General features: G+C 48.1%; 4 protein-coding genes across 7 annotated transcripts in view; 2 read left to right on the top strand and 2 right to left on the bottom strand.

Annotated features, from left to right (window-relative positions):
• Positions 1 to 520: 520 nt before the first annotated feature.
• On the bottom strand, positions 521 to 1485 carry LOC118671887 (diazepam-binding inhibitor-like 5). Its single transcript, XM_036340932.1, has one exon. It carries the CDS (start codon positions 919 to 921, stop codon positions 658 to 660), a length of 264 nt encoding a protein of 87 aa, XP_036196825.1. The 5' UTR covers positions 922 to 1485; the 3' UTR covers positions 521 to 657.
• GEMIN4 (gem nuclear organelle associated protein 4) lies at positions 1303 to 13566 on the top strand. Its single transcript, XM_036339722.1, has 3 exons — positions 1303 to 1393; positions 1884 to 2177; positions 5003 to 13566. The coding sequence occupies exons 1-3, from the start codon at positions 1303 to 1305 to the stop codon at positions 8164 to 8166; spliced, it is 3549 nt and encodes a 1182-aa protein (XP_036195615.1). The 3' UTR covers positions 8167 to 13566.
• The window catches only part of VPS53 (VPS53 subunit of GARP complex), a 191345-nt gene continuing 175206 nt past the window's right edge, over positions 1836 to 17974 (top strand). The window contains exon 1 of one of the 2 annotated variants that reach the window (XM_036340926.1): positions 1836 to 1923. The gene's annotated coding sequence lies outside the window, so the exon portion shown is untranslated. Of the gene's footprint in view, positions 1924 to 17234; positions 17369 to 17974 lie in introns of those variants that run through there. The other variant, XM_036340925.1, reaches the window with a different exon arrangement.
• On the bottom strand, positions 9525 to 17963 carry TLCD3A (TLC domain containing 3A). 3 transcript variants are annotated; one of them, XM_036340928.1, is made up of 5 exons: positions 17749 to 17953; positions 17259 to 17342; positions 12826 to 13030; positions 11609 to 11704; positions 9525 to 11155 (listed from the first exon to the last, which is right to left on the bottom strand). In XM_036340928.1, exons 1-5 carry the CDS (start codon positions 17868 to 17870, stop codon positions 10886 to 10888), a joined length of 777 nt encoding a protein of 258 aa, XP_036196821.1. In that variant the 5' UTR covers positions 17871 to 17953; the 3' UTR covers positions 9525 to 10885. The 3 variants fall into 3 exon arrangements, with proteins under 3 accessions (XP_036196821.1, XP_036196823.1, XP_036196824.1); XM_036340930.1 differs by lacking the exons at positions 9525 to 11155; positions 12826 to 13030 and having other exon boundaries at positions 17749 to 17961; XM_036340931.1 differs by lacking the exons at positions 9525 to 11155; positions 11609 to 11704 and having other exon boundaries at positions 12896 to 13030; positions 17239 to 17342; positions 17749 to 17963.

Below are 17974 nucleotides of genomic sequence, written 5' to 3' on the forward strand. Positions count from 1 at the left end.
CTCGGCCTCCTGGCCTTCCCTCCTCCCCCAGAAGCAGAGCCTCTGTCATGGACTTCAAACCTTGGGCATTTTCCTAGCCTGATTCTCTGCCACCCCTCTACTGCTGTCAAATATCTACATATGATGTGCGCGTAGGAAGGCTGGGAAAACGTAGAATCATACCCAAGGCCAGATTTGATGGAACTTTGTTTAGAGGAGAGATGCACTTAACGCATTTCGGTCAGCTCCCCGGTACTCTCACAATCACTTTGAGTTCATTGCTGTTCGAACAGCAGACGTGCACTTCCGTGCAGCTTTTTAAAAAATATATATTTTATTGAGTTTTACAGAGAGGAAGGGAGAGGGATAGAGAGTTAGAAACATCGATGAGAGAGAAACATCGATCAGCTGCCTCCTGCACACCCCCTACTGGGGATGTGCCCACGACCAAGGTACATGCCCTTGTCTGGAATCGAACCTGAGACCCTTCAGTTCGCAGGCTGACACTCTATCCACTGAGCCAAAGCGGTTAGGGCTCACGCAGTTTTTAAAAGATTTATTGAGGTCTCAGCTACGGTAGCCACGGTTTGGGGACATTTCAGCCATCAAGGTCTTTTAAGAAGCCCATTTCCCTACCAGAGGAGCCTTGCTACTTCATTGTTTGACTCCTTGTCCTCCTTAACCATTTTCCTTTTTCTTCAGTTCTTCTACTTTAGTAATGTAGATCCTCATGGCGTCCATCTTGGTCATCCCTTTTTTCTCATTCCATGCCTCCCACTTGGCCTTGGCTTTCACATCTGTGTCAGGCGGGGCAGGGATGTTGCAGTCGCCCTGGGTGGCCTGTTTGTAGAAGCTGTACACCACCAGTTTCTCCTGATCACTCACAGGGCCCTTCAACTGCTTCAGAGTGGCGCAGGCCAGCTCAAATTCCACTTGGCCCATTTCGGGAACTGAGGTTCGGCCCCTCTGGCTTTTTTAAGTGATACCTGGTCCTAGAAGCTGGAGGGTGAAGAACTAGAAACACTTGGGGCTAGTGATTAAGTCTGGGAAGAAGGGAAAGGGAGAAAAGGAGACAGGGTGATATATATATGGGAAAACAGGGGATATTTGTGTTCTCAGTGAAAAACCAAATGGGCCCACTGGACTGGATCTGCCCTCACTGCCCCTCCTTCCCCCCTCACCCCCCCCCCCCCCACACACACACACAGTTGTTCTGGTCCTGCACTGTGCATTTTCTGGGGCGGAGGACGACCATTCACATTTCAAAGGCGTCTACGATGCCAGAAAATTAAGGAGCTGCTGCTATGTTCTGAAGGAGGAGCAATGGGGACGCTTTGGGAGGCTGTGGCGCTAGGTGGTCAGAGCGTGAGACGGGGAGATGCGCTGCTGGGGGAGAAGCCTGGCATTACAGAGGGTGCGTCCGTGCTGGTTAGTGGGCAGCCTGCGAGGGGCGTTCAGTGTGTGTAAACTGCGGGGGGTCCCGGGGTGACGGGGGGGGGGGGGGGAGCCGAATGCGGGGCTGGGAACGGAGCTAATGGGTAGGACCCACTGGGATCAGGAGGCAGGGCTGGGCAGTGGACTGGACCGGCGGGTGCCCGAAAGGAGAGGGGAAGCGGAGGGGGCCGGGTGGCCAGGGTGGGCACCCGCGGAGAGGGAGGGGCGGGGTGGGGCACGCAGCGGCCGCAGGGCGGGGCGCGTACCAACCTGTTGGAGGGCCGGCAGAGGGCGCTGTGGGCTTGGCGCCCGGACGCCGCGGGCTGGTCGGTGAGGACCGCGCGTGCGCGCCGAGCGGAGGGAGCCGCGGCTGCCCGCGCCGAGCCGGGGCTGAGACCGTGGGCGGGGGCTGAGGCGCGGCCCTTGGTCCCGCCCCCCGGGCCGCCCATTGTGTCGTGGTTCCGGCGCAGTACTCGCCGCATTGCGCCCGCGACGCCGCCATGGACTTAGGTGGGTGTCCCGGCTTCCCTTCCCCGAGCCCGCCTGGGCTACCTCCCGCCGCGGCGACCAGGGCGGTGCCGAGCGGCCCGGGCTGAGGGAGACCCCGGGTTGGGGGGCGGTTTGGAGAACAGGGGGTTCCTCAGAGACCGGGGGTTCGGGAGACCCGGTTCCAGCCCCGGCCGCGCCGCTTTGGGGCCCTTGGGGCCCTTTCCACGTGAAGCGCCAAACGGCTGTGAAGGGAAGATTCCCTGAAAGTAAAGAGGGTGCGTGCAGGTGATTTGGGAGTTGCCGGGCTGGGAGGACGCTCGGGGGGATCCCGGGTGCCCGACGGTCTCGGTTGGATGTCTGATGAGTTCTTTAGCAAGTGACTTAGGCTCAGGAGGTCCTCGTAGATATAGTAAAACGGAGATGATGATGTATCCACTGCAGAGTTTGGGGGAGTTTTCCTTGAGATCACGTGTTTACAGCGCCCGGTGCAGCGCGTTGCACGGAGCTGGCGTTCATCAGACTAGCGGTTGTGGGGAGGGTTGTGGCTGCAGAGTGCACGTGCGCCTTGATTCAGAATTCCGAGGCAAAGTTTGGGAGAAGGGAGGGGGGAGCTGCTATAAATCAGCGGCTCCCGGCCCAGCTTTTTACCCTTCTGGACATGCTCCTAAGGGGATAGGACTAGGAGATGGCTCTGGGGGAGCTGGAGGAGGCACCCCAAGGTGTGCCAGCAATACTGGGCCTGTGGAGAAAAGTTCTGGTCCTTGGCCCCAGCCAGCTCTTCACTTTGTGCCAATAGCCACGTGCTCCAAAGAGCGCTCAAGTTGTGCATGGCAGGCGGTGGTGGGGAGGCCTAGCATTCTGGCTCCCCTGGGTGCCTCCCCCAGAGCCTTACAGCTGTGGTGATTCTGCCCAACAGCCTTGTAGTTGCGCTCTCCTGAGCAAATGGCTTCTGAGTCTCCATGTTCCCGTCTCTAAAACAGGAGTAATATGGTCCTCAAAAGGTTGACATGAAGACTTAAAGAGACCTTACGTGAGTGCCACCTGGCACAAGCAGCACTGAGTACATATAAAGGAGCGGGCACTCAGAAGCACCGTTAACCAGTAGTGACAAAACACTGGGGAATTACCCAGCTTTCAACTGCTCCTGGGACTTATACTTGAGTCTCTCTGGACAATAGCTGTTAGAGGCCAGACATCTCAGCTGAACTGATAGCGCAGTAATATTCATTTTACAGAATCGTAGGGAACATATGTTGGTGCCTTGGACAGTAGCCTGAGCTAGAAAGAAGGTCCAGAGCTCCCTGAGCAACCTAACCCTCCGTGGGAGTCGGCCTCGCCACTGGAGCCAGGGCGGATTGCCTTCCCCAGGATCTGCATAGGAGTGCCGATTGAGCTCTTGGCCTTTTTGCTGCTCCCATAAATGGTTCAAGGAGCAGGATACTCTTTAATCTGCTGGAATCAGGAGTCTGGGAAGATGGGTTCTTGGGAATATGAAGGACTGAGAAAGGGGTGGCATCTCTGGGTCCTGGGAAAGGGGAGAGACAGGAATATTGATTATTGAGCAGTAGTATTTGGGATCTGACTTCGTTTCTGGGCCAAAGGAGACACCTGAGAAAGGTCTGTCTTCATGTTTCTGAGTTCAGGGAGGCCAAGAATAGTGACAAGATTCTGTTCTTGTCAAAATGAAAGGTTTGGGGAAAGACATTTATTGAGCACTGAATCAGGCTCTTTGAATCCTGATTCTTTTTGTAGCTATATCTTGTTTAACTCTCACTATCTCTGGGAGGCGGGATCAGGAGCTAACAGTAAGCACCAACCTGGTGCCAAGAGCTTGACTAGTATATATCATTGGATCTTCATGATCATTATATGAAGTTTGTATTATCCCACATAAACCGAAGGGATGCTCAGAGAAGTCATCTGTCCAAGATGACTGCTTTTAAATGGCTGAGCTAAACTCATGTCTGATTAAACAGACCAAGATGCCTTCCTTGATAAATATGTGTCAGTTCACTGATAAGTCTGTGGGTCACTGAAGGGAGAACTTAATGTAGTGCATTATTTTTTCTATCTACCCCGTGGTTTCTACCAGAGAACCAGGGCCATGAGTAGCTGTTCTTGTTGGAAGAAGCCATGGGATGAATTGTTTCCCTGAAAGGCCGAAATCTGTTTGCAGGGCAAGGCCATGAGAGAAAAGGGGGGAGGTAGGGTTTGTCTGCTTGCTTCTATGCCCACAGCCCTGGGCCATGTGCCTTTTAATTTGTATCATAATTTATAAGCTCAGTTTCATGTCCTGCAATATATATTTTGTGGTCCCTGTAGTTTGATACTGTCATTGTGCTTTCTCTCTAAACCCATCTTCCCCAAATCCTCTGCTGGCCCATCTTTTGCTGGAGGGTCTAGCCCAGGGGTGGGCAAACTTTTTGACTGGAGGGCCACAATGGGTTCTTAAACTGTACCTTGAGGGCCGGAACAAAAGCATGGATGGAGTGTTTGTGTGAACTAATATAAATTCAAAGTAAACATCATTACATAAAAGGGTACGGTATTTTTTTTTTTTTTTAGTTTTATTCATTTCAAATCCGGCCTGCAGGCCGTAGTTTGCCCATGGCTGGTCTAGCCTCTGTAGCCCAGCTTTTCCTTTTCAAATGCTTTTCCTGAGAGATCTCACTTCATTGGTTCCATTGATCCCCTCTGACTTTCCTCCTGAGCTTCAGCCTTGCATTTCCATTGCTGGAGGGCATTTCTACCTTAATTTATACCTCAAACTCCAAATAACCAAAACTTAACAGATTCCCTCCAAACCTGTTCTGAGTCTTCTGTGTCCCTATCTCCAATGGTGCCTGTTGTCTTCCCAGTTCCAAGCTAGAGTTTGGGAGTCCTTTTCTATTCCTCAAGTAAGTCCTTTTTACTCCAACTCTGCAGTGGCTCCTAGAATCACTGCTTTCTTCCCCCTCTCCCACTGATCCTATTTAGAACTTTTATCTCTAACCCTGATCCCAACAGCCAACCTACCAACTGCTATCTTTCCTTCTAACTTCTGCTTACTATTTTGAAATTTGTCACCACACTCTATCTTATTCGGCTTCTCTCCGTGCAGGACCCTTGAATATCTGTGAAGAAATGACTATTTTGCATGGGGGTTTTTTGCTGGCCGAGCAGCTGTTCCACCCCAAAGCACTGGCAGAATTGACAAAGTCTGACTGGGAGCATGTTGGGCGGCCCATTGTGGAGGCCTTGAGGGAAATCTCCGCCACAGCATGCTCCCAGTCCTTTGCCTGGAAGAGGAAAGCTCTGGTCATCATCTGGGCCAAGGTTCTTCAGCCCTACCCCGTCACCCCTTCTGACACTGAAACTCGGTGGCAGGAAGATGTGTTCTTCTCAGTAGGCAACATGATCCCTACCATCAATCACACAGTTCTTTTTGAGCTGCTCAAGTCCCTGGAAGCTTCTGGACTCTTTATCCAGCTCCTGATGGCACTCCCTACCACCATCTGCCGTGCAGAACTAGAGCGCTTTTTGGAGCACATGGCTATTGATACTTCTTCAAAGGATGTGGCCTTCTTCCTCGATGTCTGGTGGGAAATGATGAAGCACAAGGACAATCAGCAGGACCCCCTGCTCTCTCAGTTTAGGACAATGGCTAATAAGTACTTATCCTCTTCAGATGAGTTCTCCCATCCTCCAAAGAGGTTTAAGTCAGACCCTGATGTGTGTCCTACCATGCCTTTGTTGGCCATGCTGCTCACTGGACTGAAGCAAATCCAAAATAGAATCTTGGGCCCTGGGATGAAGTGCTGTGCATTAGCCAATTTGGCTGATATGCTGACCGTGTTTGCACTGATGGAGGATGACCCTCAGGAAGTGTCTGCACATGTGTATCTAGACAAACTGGCCACGGTGATCTCTGTGTGGAATTCGGACACCCAGAACCCATATCACCAGCAGGCACTGGCAGAGAAGGTAAAGGAGGCAGAACGGGATGTCAACCTGAGCTCGCTGGCCAGACTCCCGAATGAAACGATTTTTGCCGGGTTTGACTTCATGCGCAGTCTTCTGCGGGAGTGGGGGGAGGAGCTGCAGGCCATGCTGAATAGCACCCACGGGACAAATTATGACAGTTACCGGCTGTGTGACAGTCTGACTTCTTTCAGCCAGAACTTGAAGCTTTACCTGGGTACCACCAGCTTATCCAAGGAGGAGAGGCAGGTGGTTTCTGAACTGGCAGAGTGCGTCGGGGATTTCCTGAGGAAAACGAACAAGGTACTCAACGAGGGCTTGGAGAAAGACATTACTGCCTCAATTGCCATGGCCATTATTGAGCAAAAGATGGATCGGCATATGGAAATGTGCTACATTTTTGCTTCTGAGAAGAAGTGGGCCTTCTCAGATGAGTGGCTTACCTGCCTGGTTAATAACCAGTCTCTCTTCCGAGAGCCAGATTTGGTATTAAAGCTGCTGGAAACTGTGGTGGAAGTCAGCACGACAGACAGAGCCATCCCTGAATCTCAGATCAAACAAGTGATTGACTTGATCCTGGAATGTTACGCAGGCCTCTCACTGCCAGATAAAAATAAAGTCCTCTCAGGTATCCTGGTTGCCTGGGGGCGAAAGGGCCTCTCTGAGAAGTTGTTGGCTTACTTGGAGGGGTTTCAGGAAGACCTCAACACGACCTTTAACCAGCTTGCACAGAGTGCTTCCGAACATGGCTTGACTAAGGCTGTAGCTTCTGTGGCCCGCCTGGTGATACTGCACCCAGAGATCACCGTGAAGAAAATGTGCAGCATGGCTGTGGTCAATCTCGGCACCCACAAGTTCCTGGCTCAGATTCTCACTGCCTTCCCAGCCCTCAGGTTCACGGAAGAGCAGGGTCCAAATCTGTCCACCACGTTTGTCGTGTCATGCCTCAGAGAAACCGTCTGGACAAAGTTCTCTACACCCAAGGAAGAAAAGCAGTTTTTGGAGCTCCTGAGATGCCTGATGAGTCCCATGAAACCCCAGGGAATTCCAGTTGCGGCCCTTCTTGAGCCAGATGAGGTTGTCAGGGAATTCGTCCTGCCTTTCTTGATGCTAGATGTTGAAGAGGTCGATCTCAGTCTGAAGATATTTATTCAGACCCTCGAAGTAAATGCCTGCTTAGAGGAATACTGGCTCCAAACCTGCTCTCCGTTTCCCCTCATCTTCAGCTTGTGTCAGCTCTTGGACTGCTTCAGTAAATACTGGCAGCTCCCCAAGGAGAAGCGCTGCCTCTCTTTGGATGGGAAGGATATGGTGGTCCATATCCTGGAGCTCCTCTGTGAGATCGTATTAGCAAATGCCGAGACCTTCTCCCCAGACACCTGGATCAAGTCCCTGTCCTGGCTCCACCGGAAGTTGGAGCAGCTAGACTGGACTGTGAACCTGAGACTGAAGAACTTCTTTGAGGGCCACTTCAAGTGTGAGGTGCCAGCCACACTTTTTGAGATCTGTAAGCTTTCTGAGGATGAATGGACCTCCCAGGCCCACCCTGGGTATGGGCCCGGCACAGGGCTCCTTGCCTGGATGGAGTGCTGCTGCCTCTCCAGCAGCATCTCCGAGCGGATGCTCTCCCTCTTAGTGGTGGGTGTGGACAACCCTGAGGAGGTCAGATTGTTCAGCAAGGGCTTTCTGGTAGCCCTGGTGCAAGTCATGCCTTGGTGCAGTACCCAGGAGTGGCAGTACCTTTTCCAGTTGACCAGGAGACTGTTGGAGAAACAACTCCTACATGTCCCTTATAGTCTGGAATATATTCAGTTTGTTCCTCTGCTCAACCTGAAGCCCTTGGCCCAGGAGCTCCAACTCTCCGTTCTCCTCCTGAGAGCTTTCCAGTTTCTCTGCAGCCAGAGTTGTCGCAACTGGCTTCCTATGGAAGGCTGGAGCCATGTGGTCAAACTCCTCTGTAGCAGTCTGACCAGCCTCCTGGACTCAGTTAGGTTGATACGGTCAGTTGGCCCTTGGGCCCAAGGAGAAGAACAGGACCTGACCCAGGAAGCCCTATTTTTTTATACTCAGGTATTCTGTCATGTTTTGCACATCATGGCCATGCTCCACCAAGAGGTGTGTGAACCACTCTACGTTTTGGCCTTGGAAATCCTCACCTGCTATGAAACTCTGAGCAAGACCAACCCTTCTATCAGCGCCTTACTCCAGAAGGTAAATGAGCAGCACTTTTTAAAGTCCATTGCCAAGAACATTAGCCCCGAGGAGCGGCGCCAGACCCTGCTGCAGAAGATCAGCAACTTCTGACCTTTGTGGATCAGACAACAGCTGATGAGGGTGGGGTCTATAGGGGCTAGAGCCGAGAAACAAAAAAAACTCTTCAGTTATGTGAAGTTGTAAACAAGCTAAAAAGTATATGGCAATAACAATGTAAAGAAAATAGTTTCTTGGGTATTTGTAACACAAATTATAATCTCATTTTGAGGTTTGTCTTATTTCTTTTGAGTCTTTCTCATCAATAGTTTAGGCTTAAATATGGGTTCAGCTAGAGTCTTAAAGATTAAATCAGGCTGCAAGGAAAGTTCATAATTGGACTTCTCCATCCTAAAATTGGTAAGTTCAAAGGTGAAATACCCAAGTGGAAAAATTATAAGGTGTGTGTGTTCTTTTGCACTGAAACCCTCTTTGAGTCATTTTGTGGTCTTTTGGAAAAGGTAGCAATTAAGAAAATAACTCTCTTCTTCTATCAATTGGCCAGGTGATTTGTGTGCCCAAAAGGCCAGCAGCACTATAAAAGAAGGTTGGACCAAGAAAATTTAGTGCTGGGGGTAGATTAAGGACCTAAAGAAAATGGATGGCTTCTGAATTGAGGACTTCTGCTCTACAGCCTTAACACCATCCATTCAGTGTATCCAGAAGGGCTGTACTAAAACTAGGTCTGGTAAACAGCAGAGATGTGTTTAAAGGACGAGTGTAATTACCTTCTGCTTGGAGTATATTGTCACAGTTTTGAAAAATGAGGGGCGGGGGGGCAGGAAATGGTGTCTACAGAAGCATAAAAATAAATTTAAGGTGTGCAGGCTATTTTACAGAACTATGAGCGCTGGTTGCTGAGACATTTAATTTGGGAGGCAAGAAAGGGAAAAGGAGATATCCCAATACCTCCTTCACACCCAGGCCCTCATTCAAAATGGGGCCTTATTCAGGTTCCCTCCCCCACCTGAAGTGGGCTAGCTCTGTGGCCTACAATTGGGTTTCTACCCTCCCAACTCCTAATTGAAATTCACCTAGAAAGAGAGAAAAGGGCCTAAAATTACCTGACCACTAGGCTTGAACTCTGGGACCCTACAGTGTACAGCAAACATCAAACTCAAAGGCTAACACAGGCCAAATAAACGAGGCATGTGGCCTGCAGGCTGAGAGTTTGACATGCTTGGTGTACAGGAACCATGAATCACAGAAACAGTGTTAGAGTAAGGTTTGAGGTAGGCCTTCCTGGAGGCTGAAAGCACTAACACATTCCCCTCCCCTCAACCCCCCAGCTTTGCGAGTTACATGAATATGAACACAGACCAGAAACAATACCACACAGCAGCCAGCCAAGTCAGGTCATGGATGGGTCTTACAGGAAGTCGGTATTGATATATTTCACAAATGAGAGTAAGTTGGGAAATATTAGTGCAATTTAATCACCCACAGGGGTGATTTATGCAAGATACACTGACAGTGAACAAACCAGTAAAAAAAAATATATCATTTTGCATTTTTAAAATGGCACCCATTAAAGACTGAAATAGTCAACATTTGAGTCACTGTTACCTATTCAGTACTTTAAAAGTTAATGGACAACAATGAATCAAAAGGCACTTTTTAAAACCTAGCTTCTCACTACCACCTGAAAAAAAAAAAATTCATGGTAGCAGTTTGTAAGACCCATCCTAGTTGATAAGGAATGATTAGTGTTGGCACCAGAGAATCCCGTTTGCACATGGTGTGAAGGAGTCGGTTCACAGGACATGTTTTGGCCAGGGCTGTCTTGCACTCTTGCTCTCCAGCCTTCTGTGGCTAAACGGTGGTGCACTCAGTGGGAACAGGCTTTTGGCCACAAGCTCTGTTAGGAGGCAGTCTAGATGCGACTTGTCATGGTTTGGAATATAGAACTCCGTTTCCACTTCATGTGAAAAAGTGTCAACGAGAGGGGTTACGCATAAATCGCTTGGTAGCCATCTTTTCACTCTACCACTGTAGTTTTTAACAAGAGCATCCTGTGTGTGTGGATATGGGGAAAGCTGGGCTTGGAAGGACATGCCAAAAAGGGAACAGTATTTGTGACTGTTGACAACAAACTCACAACTTTGACACTGGTCTTATAGTCAGCCTGCAAAGATGCAGACCTCTTTTACCTCCTCAAGCGCTTCAGGTTCCCATCCCTGCCTCCTGCCACCCCGACCCTCACTAATGAGACTTCTGATTGGAAGTCAGATGACAAGAATTCAATGTTGGCACATGGATGAGGCAGTGGATTATCTAGTAAACAATGAAAAGCTATCTACCCACAATGGTTTCCCCAGGCCAACATAAATTATTTCTAGAACCAAGTCAAGAACTGTTTCTGCTGGCCCAGTATATGTGGATATTGCCCTGAGTGTTTGGAAAGGTGGGTAGCCACCAATATGAGGGCCAGTTAGGTGCCCAGGGACTTATCCTGGTCCACCTGTCTCCACACCCCATGCTTCTACCTCCCAGAGCCCTTGAGATAAGATCCAAGGAAGGCTCATTGGGCAAAACCACCTTACTGCCAATGGAGGTCTGACAGTATCCAACAGTTGTTATTACAAAAAGTGCTTTTGCAAAAGGGGCAGGTTAGAAGAGGGAGGTAATATTCTTTAGAAAAACTCAATACCCATCTACTTATCAATACCCAAAAGGCTGAGGCCATCCAGGGCACAATTTGGTCCGTGGAATACTGAGTGAAAGAGGCAGCTAGTATGAAGAGGCACCCTCACTGCCTGACTCCTGGGAGCACTTATCCATCCTTTTCGGCTGGGGGAGTATCAAAGAGCCCGACTGCCTTCTTGCACAGCAGAGAGAACCAGTAGAGCTGGGGAGCGATGAGGAAGGCATTGGCCACATTGCAGAAGACAGGGATCCTGAATGGCACTTGGAACAGGCTTATGTCCTTCTGTTGGGCATAGGACCAATACATGAAGAGGAAAAGAAGGATCCGACAGGAAAAGAAGGTGGTCAGCGTGAGGATTCCGTTCACCTTGTACAGAAGGGTGTGCTGCTTCTTTAGCTGCAAAAGAGGGAAGGAGAATGCAGAGTCATGAAGAGGTTGGGCCTTCAGGAAATAACTAGCTCAAGTCCCACAGTAGTAAAGTTCAGGCATCTAGCTTTCTAACACTTGGAAAAGTTGATTGAGCATGGCAATATCTGTATGTGCATATAGCCTTGTAGGTGTTTCAGCTGTGATGCTGAAGCCACCCCAGCTGATAGGAACACAGGATGAGAGAAAATCTATGGCCTGGGAAAAAATACATTAAGGACTGTATCAAATTTGAATCAAACTTACAATTTTGTCCCCACTGGCTTGGAAGATCAATGGACCTTTAAGTCTGTTCAAGGGTCTCCTATTCCACTATTCCTAGCATTAAGGGATTTCTCTAAACCTCACAATCTACCAAGGAAAAACAGAGTCTGTACCCCCCTCTCCCCCCGGCACTGTTTCTGCCATTTCATTCATACGTGCCTGAATCAGAATTTTGCCCAGCGACACAAATGGAGTGCTCAGTTCTGCTGTGAAGATGCAGCCAACGAAGAAGTCCCCCAGCTCTCCCCTAAACCTCTGCAGGTGAGAAGACGAAACAGGGAAATATGATATGCAGTTTAAGGAACCACTGGAAGGAAATTCTAGGGCTGCTGAAAAAGACCATGACAGACCATGAAGGGAAAAGGAAATGCTACATGGACAAGTGTAGACCCATTTAATACTCTGCTGCTTCCGTAGCAATGGAACTTTGATGGTCGAATTGCTAGGATCCAGAGGCAACTTCTGATAGCTGATTGCATCACACATCAAGCTTTCTTAGAATTTCCATGTTGGCCAGAAGGAACTCTGCAGCCTACTTTTGGGTTTCTAACTTAGTCATGCCAAGGGCACTTAGCCAAGTCAGTTCAACAAAATATGTGTCAGAACCCTGTGCTAGATGTTGGGCAGACTTCTTAAAGAATGTAGTACACGGTACCTGTATATCTTTTCAAGAAAGTAGTATAGCAGAGAATAGCAGCTCAAGTAGTACCAGAGTGAGCTACATCAACTCTTAGAGCCCCAATTCAAGCATGTCAAACTCGTGGCCGGTGGGCCGCATACACGTTATAGTGCTAACAATTTATAATGTTATTTCTAATTATTCCTGATCATTTCTAATTATTAGCAGAAAGCTATGAGCTTTTAAATCAAGTGCCTATCACTTGGCAGGCACTCAAAAATACGAATTTCCTCTCTGCATTCCCATTTCTTCCTTGTTCGGTGAAGTTTTGATGGGAAAAATGGATCTAGGGAGAAATTATGCGGCTATTTGCTTTCAGAGCTTGCTTTTGTAACATAAGTAATAATAATGCACACAGTACTCTCTGGCATTGTTAGAGCAAATAACCAGTTGACTGAGCAAATAACCGGTCTCATTTTTAAAAATTCTTATGTTGTATTTTATATTGTCTTTATATTGTACAAACTAAAGACAGAACCTCTGGCAAAGACTAAGGAATCATAAAGGGCTGGGGGATTGCTGGCAAGGAGGATCACATCTCTACATGATTAATCTGGGGATTTAACTGCAGAAGCAGCTGGCATACGAGAACAGGTGAAGTAGGAAAGTGAAGGAAGAGAGGAGCAATCCTGACTCCTAAGTATTGGTCATGATACCCAGATCAACAGGAGACATGAGTGACCAAGGCAGCTGATACCTGTGCAATTGGCACAAGGACCAACAGAATGGCCACATGGTGCGTGATCATGAGGCGGTTTTTACTTAGGAAGTTTCGAAAAATGATGAGGGAGTGTCTGCGGTTCTGTTCTTTGATTCGGTACCAGTCACAAAGGTACATGGCGTAGATGTCGTAGACCATATATGGAATCAAAAACCAGACATATTCTTGGGCAAGCCAGTGCCTGAAAGAAAGCATATAAGTGGTCCATGAAATAATTATGAATATCAATTATGAAGGTGGCTTAAAACCAACCTCTTCTCAAACACATTTCCTTACATGTCTTTGCTCCAAATACTTTATGATGAATACTAGAGGCTCAGTGCATGAAATTCATGCATGGGTAGGGTCCGTAGGACTAGCTGGCAATCAGGACAGATCTGTAGGGCAACCGGTGGGGTGATTCGGGGGGGTCCCCCCTGCTGGCACCTGCCTTGGCTGGCCTGGGGCCTACTGGCTGGGGGCAGCTCCTGCATTGAGTGTCTGCCCCCTGGTGGTCAATGTGTGTCATAGTGACTGGTTATTCCACTGGTCTTCTGCTGTTTGGTCCATTTGCATATTAGGCTTTTATTTTATAGGATAGGATGATGAAGTTGATAGGGTGAACAACTTTTTCTAAATTACAGAGAAAATCTGTGTCAAAAGCAGAAAGCACCATGTGTTTAAGTGACTAGCTGTCACTATTTGCCTGGTTTAGCGACTCATTTGTAATGGATTTTCTGGCATTTTGTGATATAGCTGACTTTGATATAGATATCTCTACCAATGATTCAACAGCCCCGCCAAGAAACTGGTTTGGAAGGTGTCCCGAATCCCAATCCAATATTTCCAGTTTAACTCCACTTGTTGCTCAACAGCTGGGAGTTTCCTCTTGCATCTGCTTGTAACCTCACTCTAGGGAGTTGCTGGCAAGCAACCCTGGCCATATTCTTTACAATTCTATGGCTAATCCCAGTTCCACTCATTAAGAAAAATATGTCTGGTTATGAGCCCGGAGCTCAAGGACTACCTTACAGCAGTCAGATAACCAAAGAGAAACTGGGAGAAAAGACACTGTTCCCATTTACTTCCCCAAAGGGGTTGAATCAATATTTGCTGTGTCAAAATGATAGTTTATCACTGTCCTAGAGAAAATTAGAAGGGAAGTCTATAATTTCTGTAATTTTGTTCCCAAATGATAAGTCATAATTCTACAGAAAATTGATGTGGATAAAAACATATAAACTGAAATTATATCTTATGCTGGGAAGGATTAGATTCACTAAATACCAAGAAGAGACAATTTAGTTTTATGGTTTTCAAACTACCTGAACATCAGAATCACCTGCAGTGCTTGTTAAGCACCTACCCCAAAGACTCTTAATGGTATATGTACCATTACCTAATGATTCCACACTTACCACAGCATAACTCAATAATGAATAAACAATGAAACAGGCAAACAAGTAAGGATAGAAAATATAACATATATGCAGGTGAATGAATTAGCCGAATTCCATTTAGGCAAGAAAATGCAATATTTATTTATTCTGCTGCCTGTCTATGGTCTCCATTGCATCCTTAAAGCAATTCTAAGTTAAATAACTATAAAGAGCTATTAAAAGCTGATCTGAAATATAACTGGCCTCTCCCTGTGAGTGGACCTAGGGTTTTAATATTTTGCATACAGTACCAATTCAATAAGATCTGAAATTGTGGCTGCTTGGTAGAATTCTCTCTTACAAGATCTAGATTGTAATAATAATTACCTCTAGCCTGGGACTTAGCTTTCTTTATAAAAATGACAATAACAATCCTTTTCCTACTTCCCTGACAAAGTTATTGTAAAAATTCAAAAAAAACTAAAAATGTGAAAATCCTTTTAAATGTAAAAAATACTATCCTATATATCCTATATAATAAAAGCCTAATATGCAAATCGACTGAATGGCAGACCGACCGCTGACTATGACACACAGTGACCACCAGGGGGAAGACGCTCAATGCAGGAGCTGCCCTCAACCTTCAGGTCCCAGGCCAGCTAAGGTGGGTGCCAGCAGGGGCCCTGCCAGTCACCCCACAGATTGGGCCTGATTGCCAGCCAGGCTTAGGGACCCTACTCGTGCTTCGTGCACTGGGTCTCTACTCCAAATATAGATGCTTAAATTGAGAAAACTGCCTAGAGCTGTGACTCTCAGCCCTGTTAGCAATGTAGACCTCTTTAAGAATAATGAAATACTGCCAAAACCGGTTTGGCTCAGTGGATAGAGCGTCGGCTTGCGGACTTGGGGGTCCCAGGTTCGATTCCGGTCAAGGGCATGTACCTGGGTTACAGGCACATCCCCAGTAGGAGATGTGCAGGAGGCAGCTGATCGATGTTTCTCTCTCATCGATGTTTCTGGCTTTCTATCTCTCTCCCTTCCTCTCTGTAAAAAATCAATAAAATATATTAAAAAAAAAAAAAAAAGAATAATGAAATACTTGGCCCTGTACCACATTCTGCATATAAATTGGGGAGATTTATAGACACTCCCTTATTTATAGACAGTCTACATCAAGGCATAAAGTGAAAAGGTATGTAATAAAAAATATTGGGGTATATAGGATATGAGCCCCCAAAGGCCTTTTTTAAAAATGATCTAGGTGCAGTTAGAGCATCCTTGTGCATCCATGTGAAGGTAATGGGCACAGAAATGTATCTGTCTCCATTTTAGGAGCAAAGAATCTAAGGTAGGGATGGGGAACCTTGTTTCTGCCAAGGGCCATATGGATATTTATAACATCATTCACAGGCCATACAAAATTATCAACTTAAAAAGTAGCCTGCTGTCCTGACTGGTTTGCCTCAGTGGATACAGTGTCGGCCTGCGGACTCAAGGGTCCCAGGTTCGATTCCGGTCAAGGGCATGTGCCTTGGTTGCGGGCACATCCCCAGTAGGGGGTGTGCGGGAGGCAGCTGATCGATGTTTCTCTCTCATCGATGTTTCTAACTTTCTGTCTCTTTCCCTTCCTCTCTGTAAAAAAATCAATAAAATATATTAAAAAAAAAAAAGTAGCCTGCTATATTTGGCCAAACATTTAATTAACTCACCCCTAATGCCTTGGTAGGAGCAGACCAAATTATTTCACAGGCCTTAAGCTGGACATTCCTCACCCCTGGGGCGTAAAGATACATAAAAGGAGGGACCTGAAAACCAAACTCAGGATTCTTACCATTAAAACACACTGTTTCTAAGGGGGAAACATAACCGTGGTGCCACAGAACTGAAAGTTAAGTATGCGCAAATATCTCTTTCTAAAATGTGTATTGGTTGCCTGCTGCTTGCCCTCCTGTCAGCTCAAGATAGTGCTGAGCCACATTTGTCTTAATCTTTGCAAAAGAGGCTGGTTTCAAGTTTGGGCTGACAAACTGGGTGGGGGCAGTGAGGGAGCTTGCCAGGTGATCACAGAGTGCTCCATTAGATTACAATAAAAATTGAACCCGGCCAAGCAAATGCTGTCAATCCTTTGCACATGCAATCAAAGTCTCCTGACCTGTTTTCTCTCAGCACCTACAATTCATCACCAAGAAAAGCACAAAAATCATGATGGCAGCATTAATCCCAAGTAAGATCCAGGCACTACATCTGCAGGCCAGTGAGACAGATACCCCACTCAGGCTCTCCTCCTACTGCAGTCTCAACAGGTGAAAAGAGGACACTCTGCTATCAGACTTTCCCTGTACATTGACTGTCGCTCTTCAACTTAACTGGGAGAAAGCAAGAGTGGTTCTAGGAAGACAGGTGAACAACAACAAAAAAGGCTTCAAAAACAAAACACCCATTGCCCAGGTCTACATACATACTACACAAAGTAGACCACCCTAGTCTTTATGATTCAGTCCACTAGATGCGCATTTCCTGATGCCTCTGGACTGAGCTCTAACACAGACAAGTCAGTTTTCTGAAAGCACCTGAAACCTCCTCACCACCTTGAGCAAATCCATAGGAGACAAGAAAGAGCAGCATTTGTAAGGCTCTGGTAACCACAATGCACATACCTTGGCCAATGAATGCTTCAGAGCAGGACCCCAGTGGGGTGACTTAAATGAACTAGAAGCCACACTCACTTCTGAATCATTTCCAAAGGTATCTATCTCATAAATAACTTGGGTCAATGGACCACACCGTCTTCTTACATGTTACCTTAAAGCAGGCTTAGACTCTGTCATTCTCTAACATTTCTTCGTTTACTTTCCCCTAAGGTGGCCCGCAGAAAGGGGTAAGGAGAGGAGGTGGGAACTAATTATGGCACCCAAGTTTTCCCATTAACCGCCTATCCAACAGCGTGTACTCATAAACAAATAGTGTCTGTGTGCCACTAAAATGTGCACACTTCGAAAAAGTTCGGCGCTGATATCTGTACTTCTTTCACCTGGCATTGGATGTTGTTACCTGTCGGTGACCACGTTCTTACAGGAGCGGATGATGGCGATCCCTGACCCGGTGGCGAACACAGCCTGCGCCGAAGAAACCACCCTAAGATGCGGCAGAAAAGAAAAAGGGTGGGTGGAGCGCTCTAAATCCAGCACGGGGCCCAAACTCCTGAACGTCACTGTCCCCCAGGCTGCCAGCGCCGGGAGGAAAATGGTAGGGCCGCCACCGCGCTCCCGATCCCCAGGGCAGCTGGCGGACATGTAGCAGGCTTCCCTCCCCATCCTGACCAGCGCGGGCAGCCCTCCGCCCTGCTCCCTCTCCCTCCAGGACAGGGTCTTCCAGAGCCCCGGCCAGGGCCGCAGAGAGGGGCAAGGAACTAGGGAGGCAGCCCCCTCGCTTCCTGTCGCCCCCCCTTCCCCCCTCGCTGGGCGCAGGGGCGGGCGCAGGCGGGTCCGGGCAGATCGCGCTGCGGCCGGGCGGGGCGGGCGTCGCCAGCCTCGCCGAGTACCTGGTGCTGATCATCACGCAGTCGTAATCGGTCCATTCGGGCCGCGCGCGGCGCAGCCCCCAGGTGCAGAGCGCGAAGAGCCCGGGGAAGAAGAGGGAGCCCCAGGCCAGCGTCAGCAGCATGGGTGCTCCGGGCTCGGCGCTCGCTCGGCGCCCTCGGCGTGGCTCAGGTCGACTCCGCTGGTCTCCGAGACTGCCGCGGCCCGCCCGCCCCTATTTCTACCCTC

The sequence above is a fragment of the Myotis myotis genome, unplaced genomic scaffold (assembly GCF_014108235.1).
Source record: "Myotis myotis isolate mMyoMyo1 unplaced genomic scaffold, mMyoMyo1.p scaffold_m19_p_17, whole genome shotgun sequence".
Lineage (NCBI taxonomy): Eukaryota > Metazoa > Chordata > Mammalia > Chiroptera > Vespertilionidae > Myotis > Myotis myotis.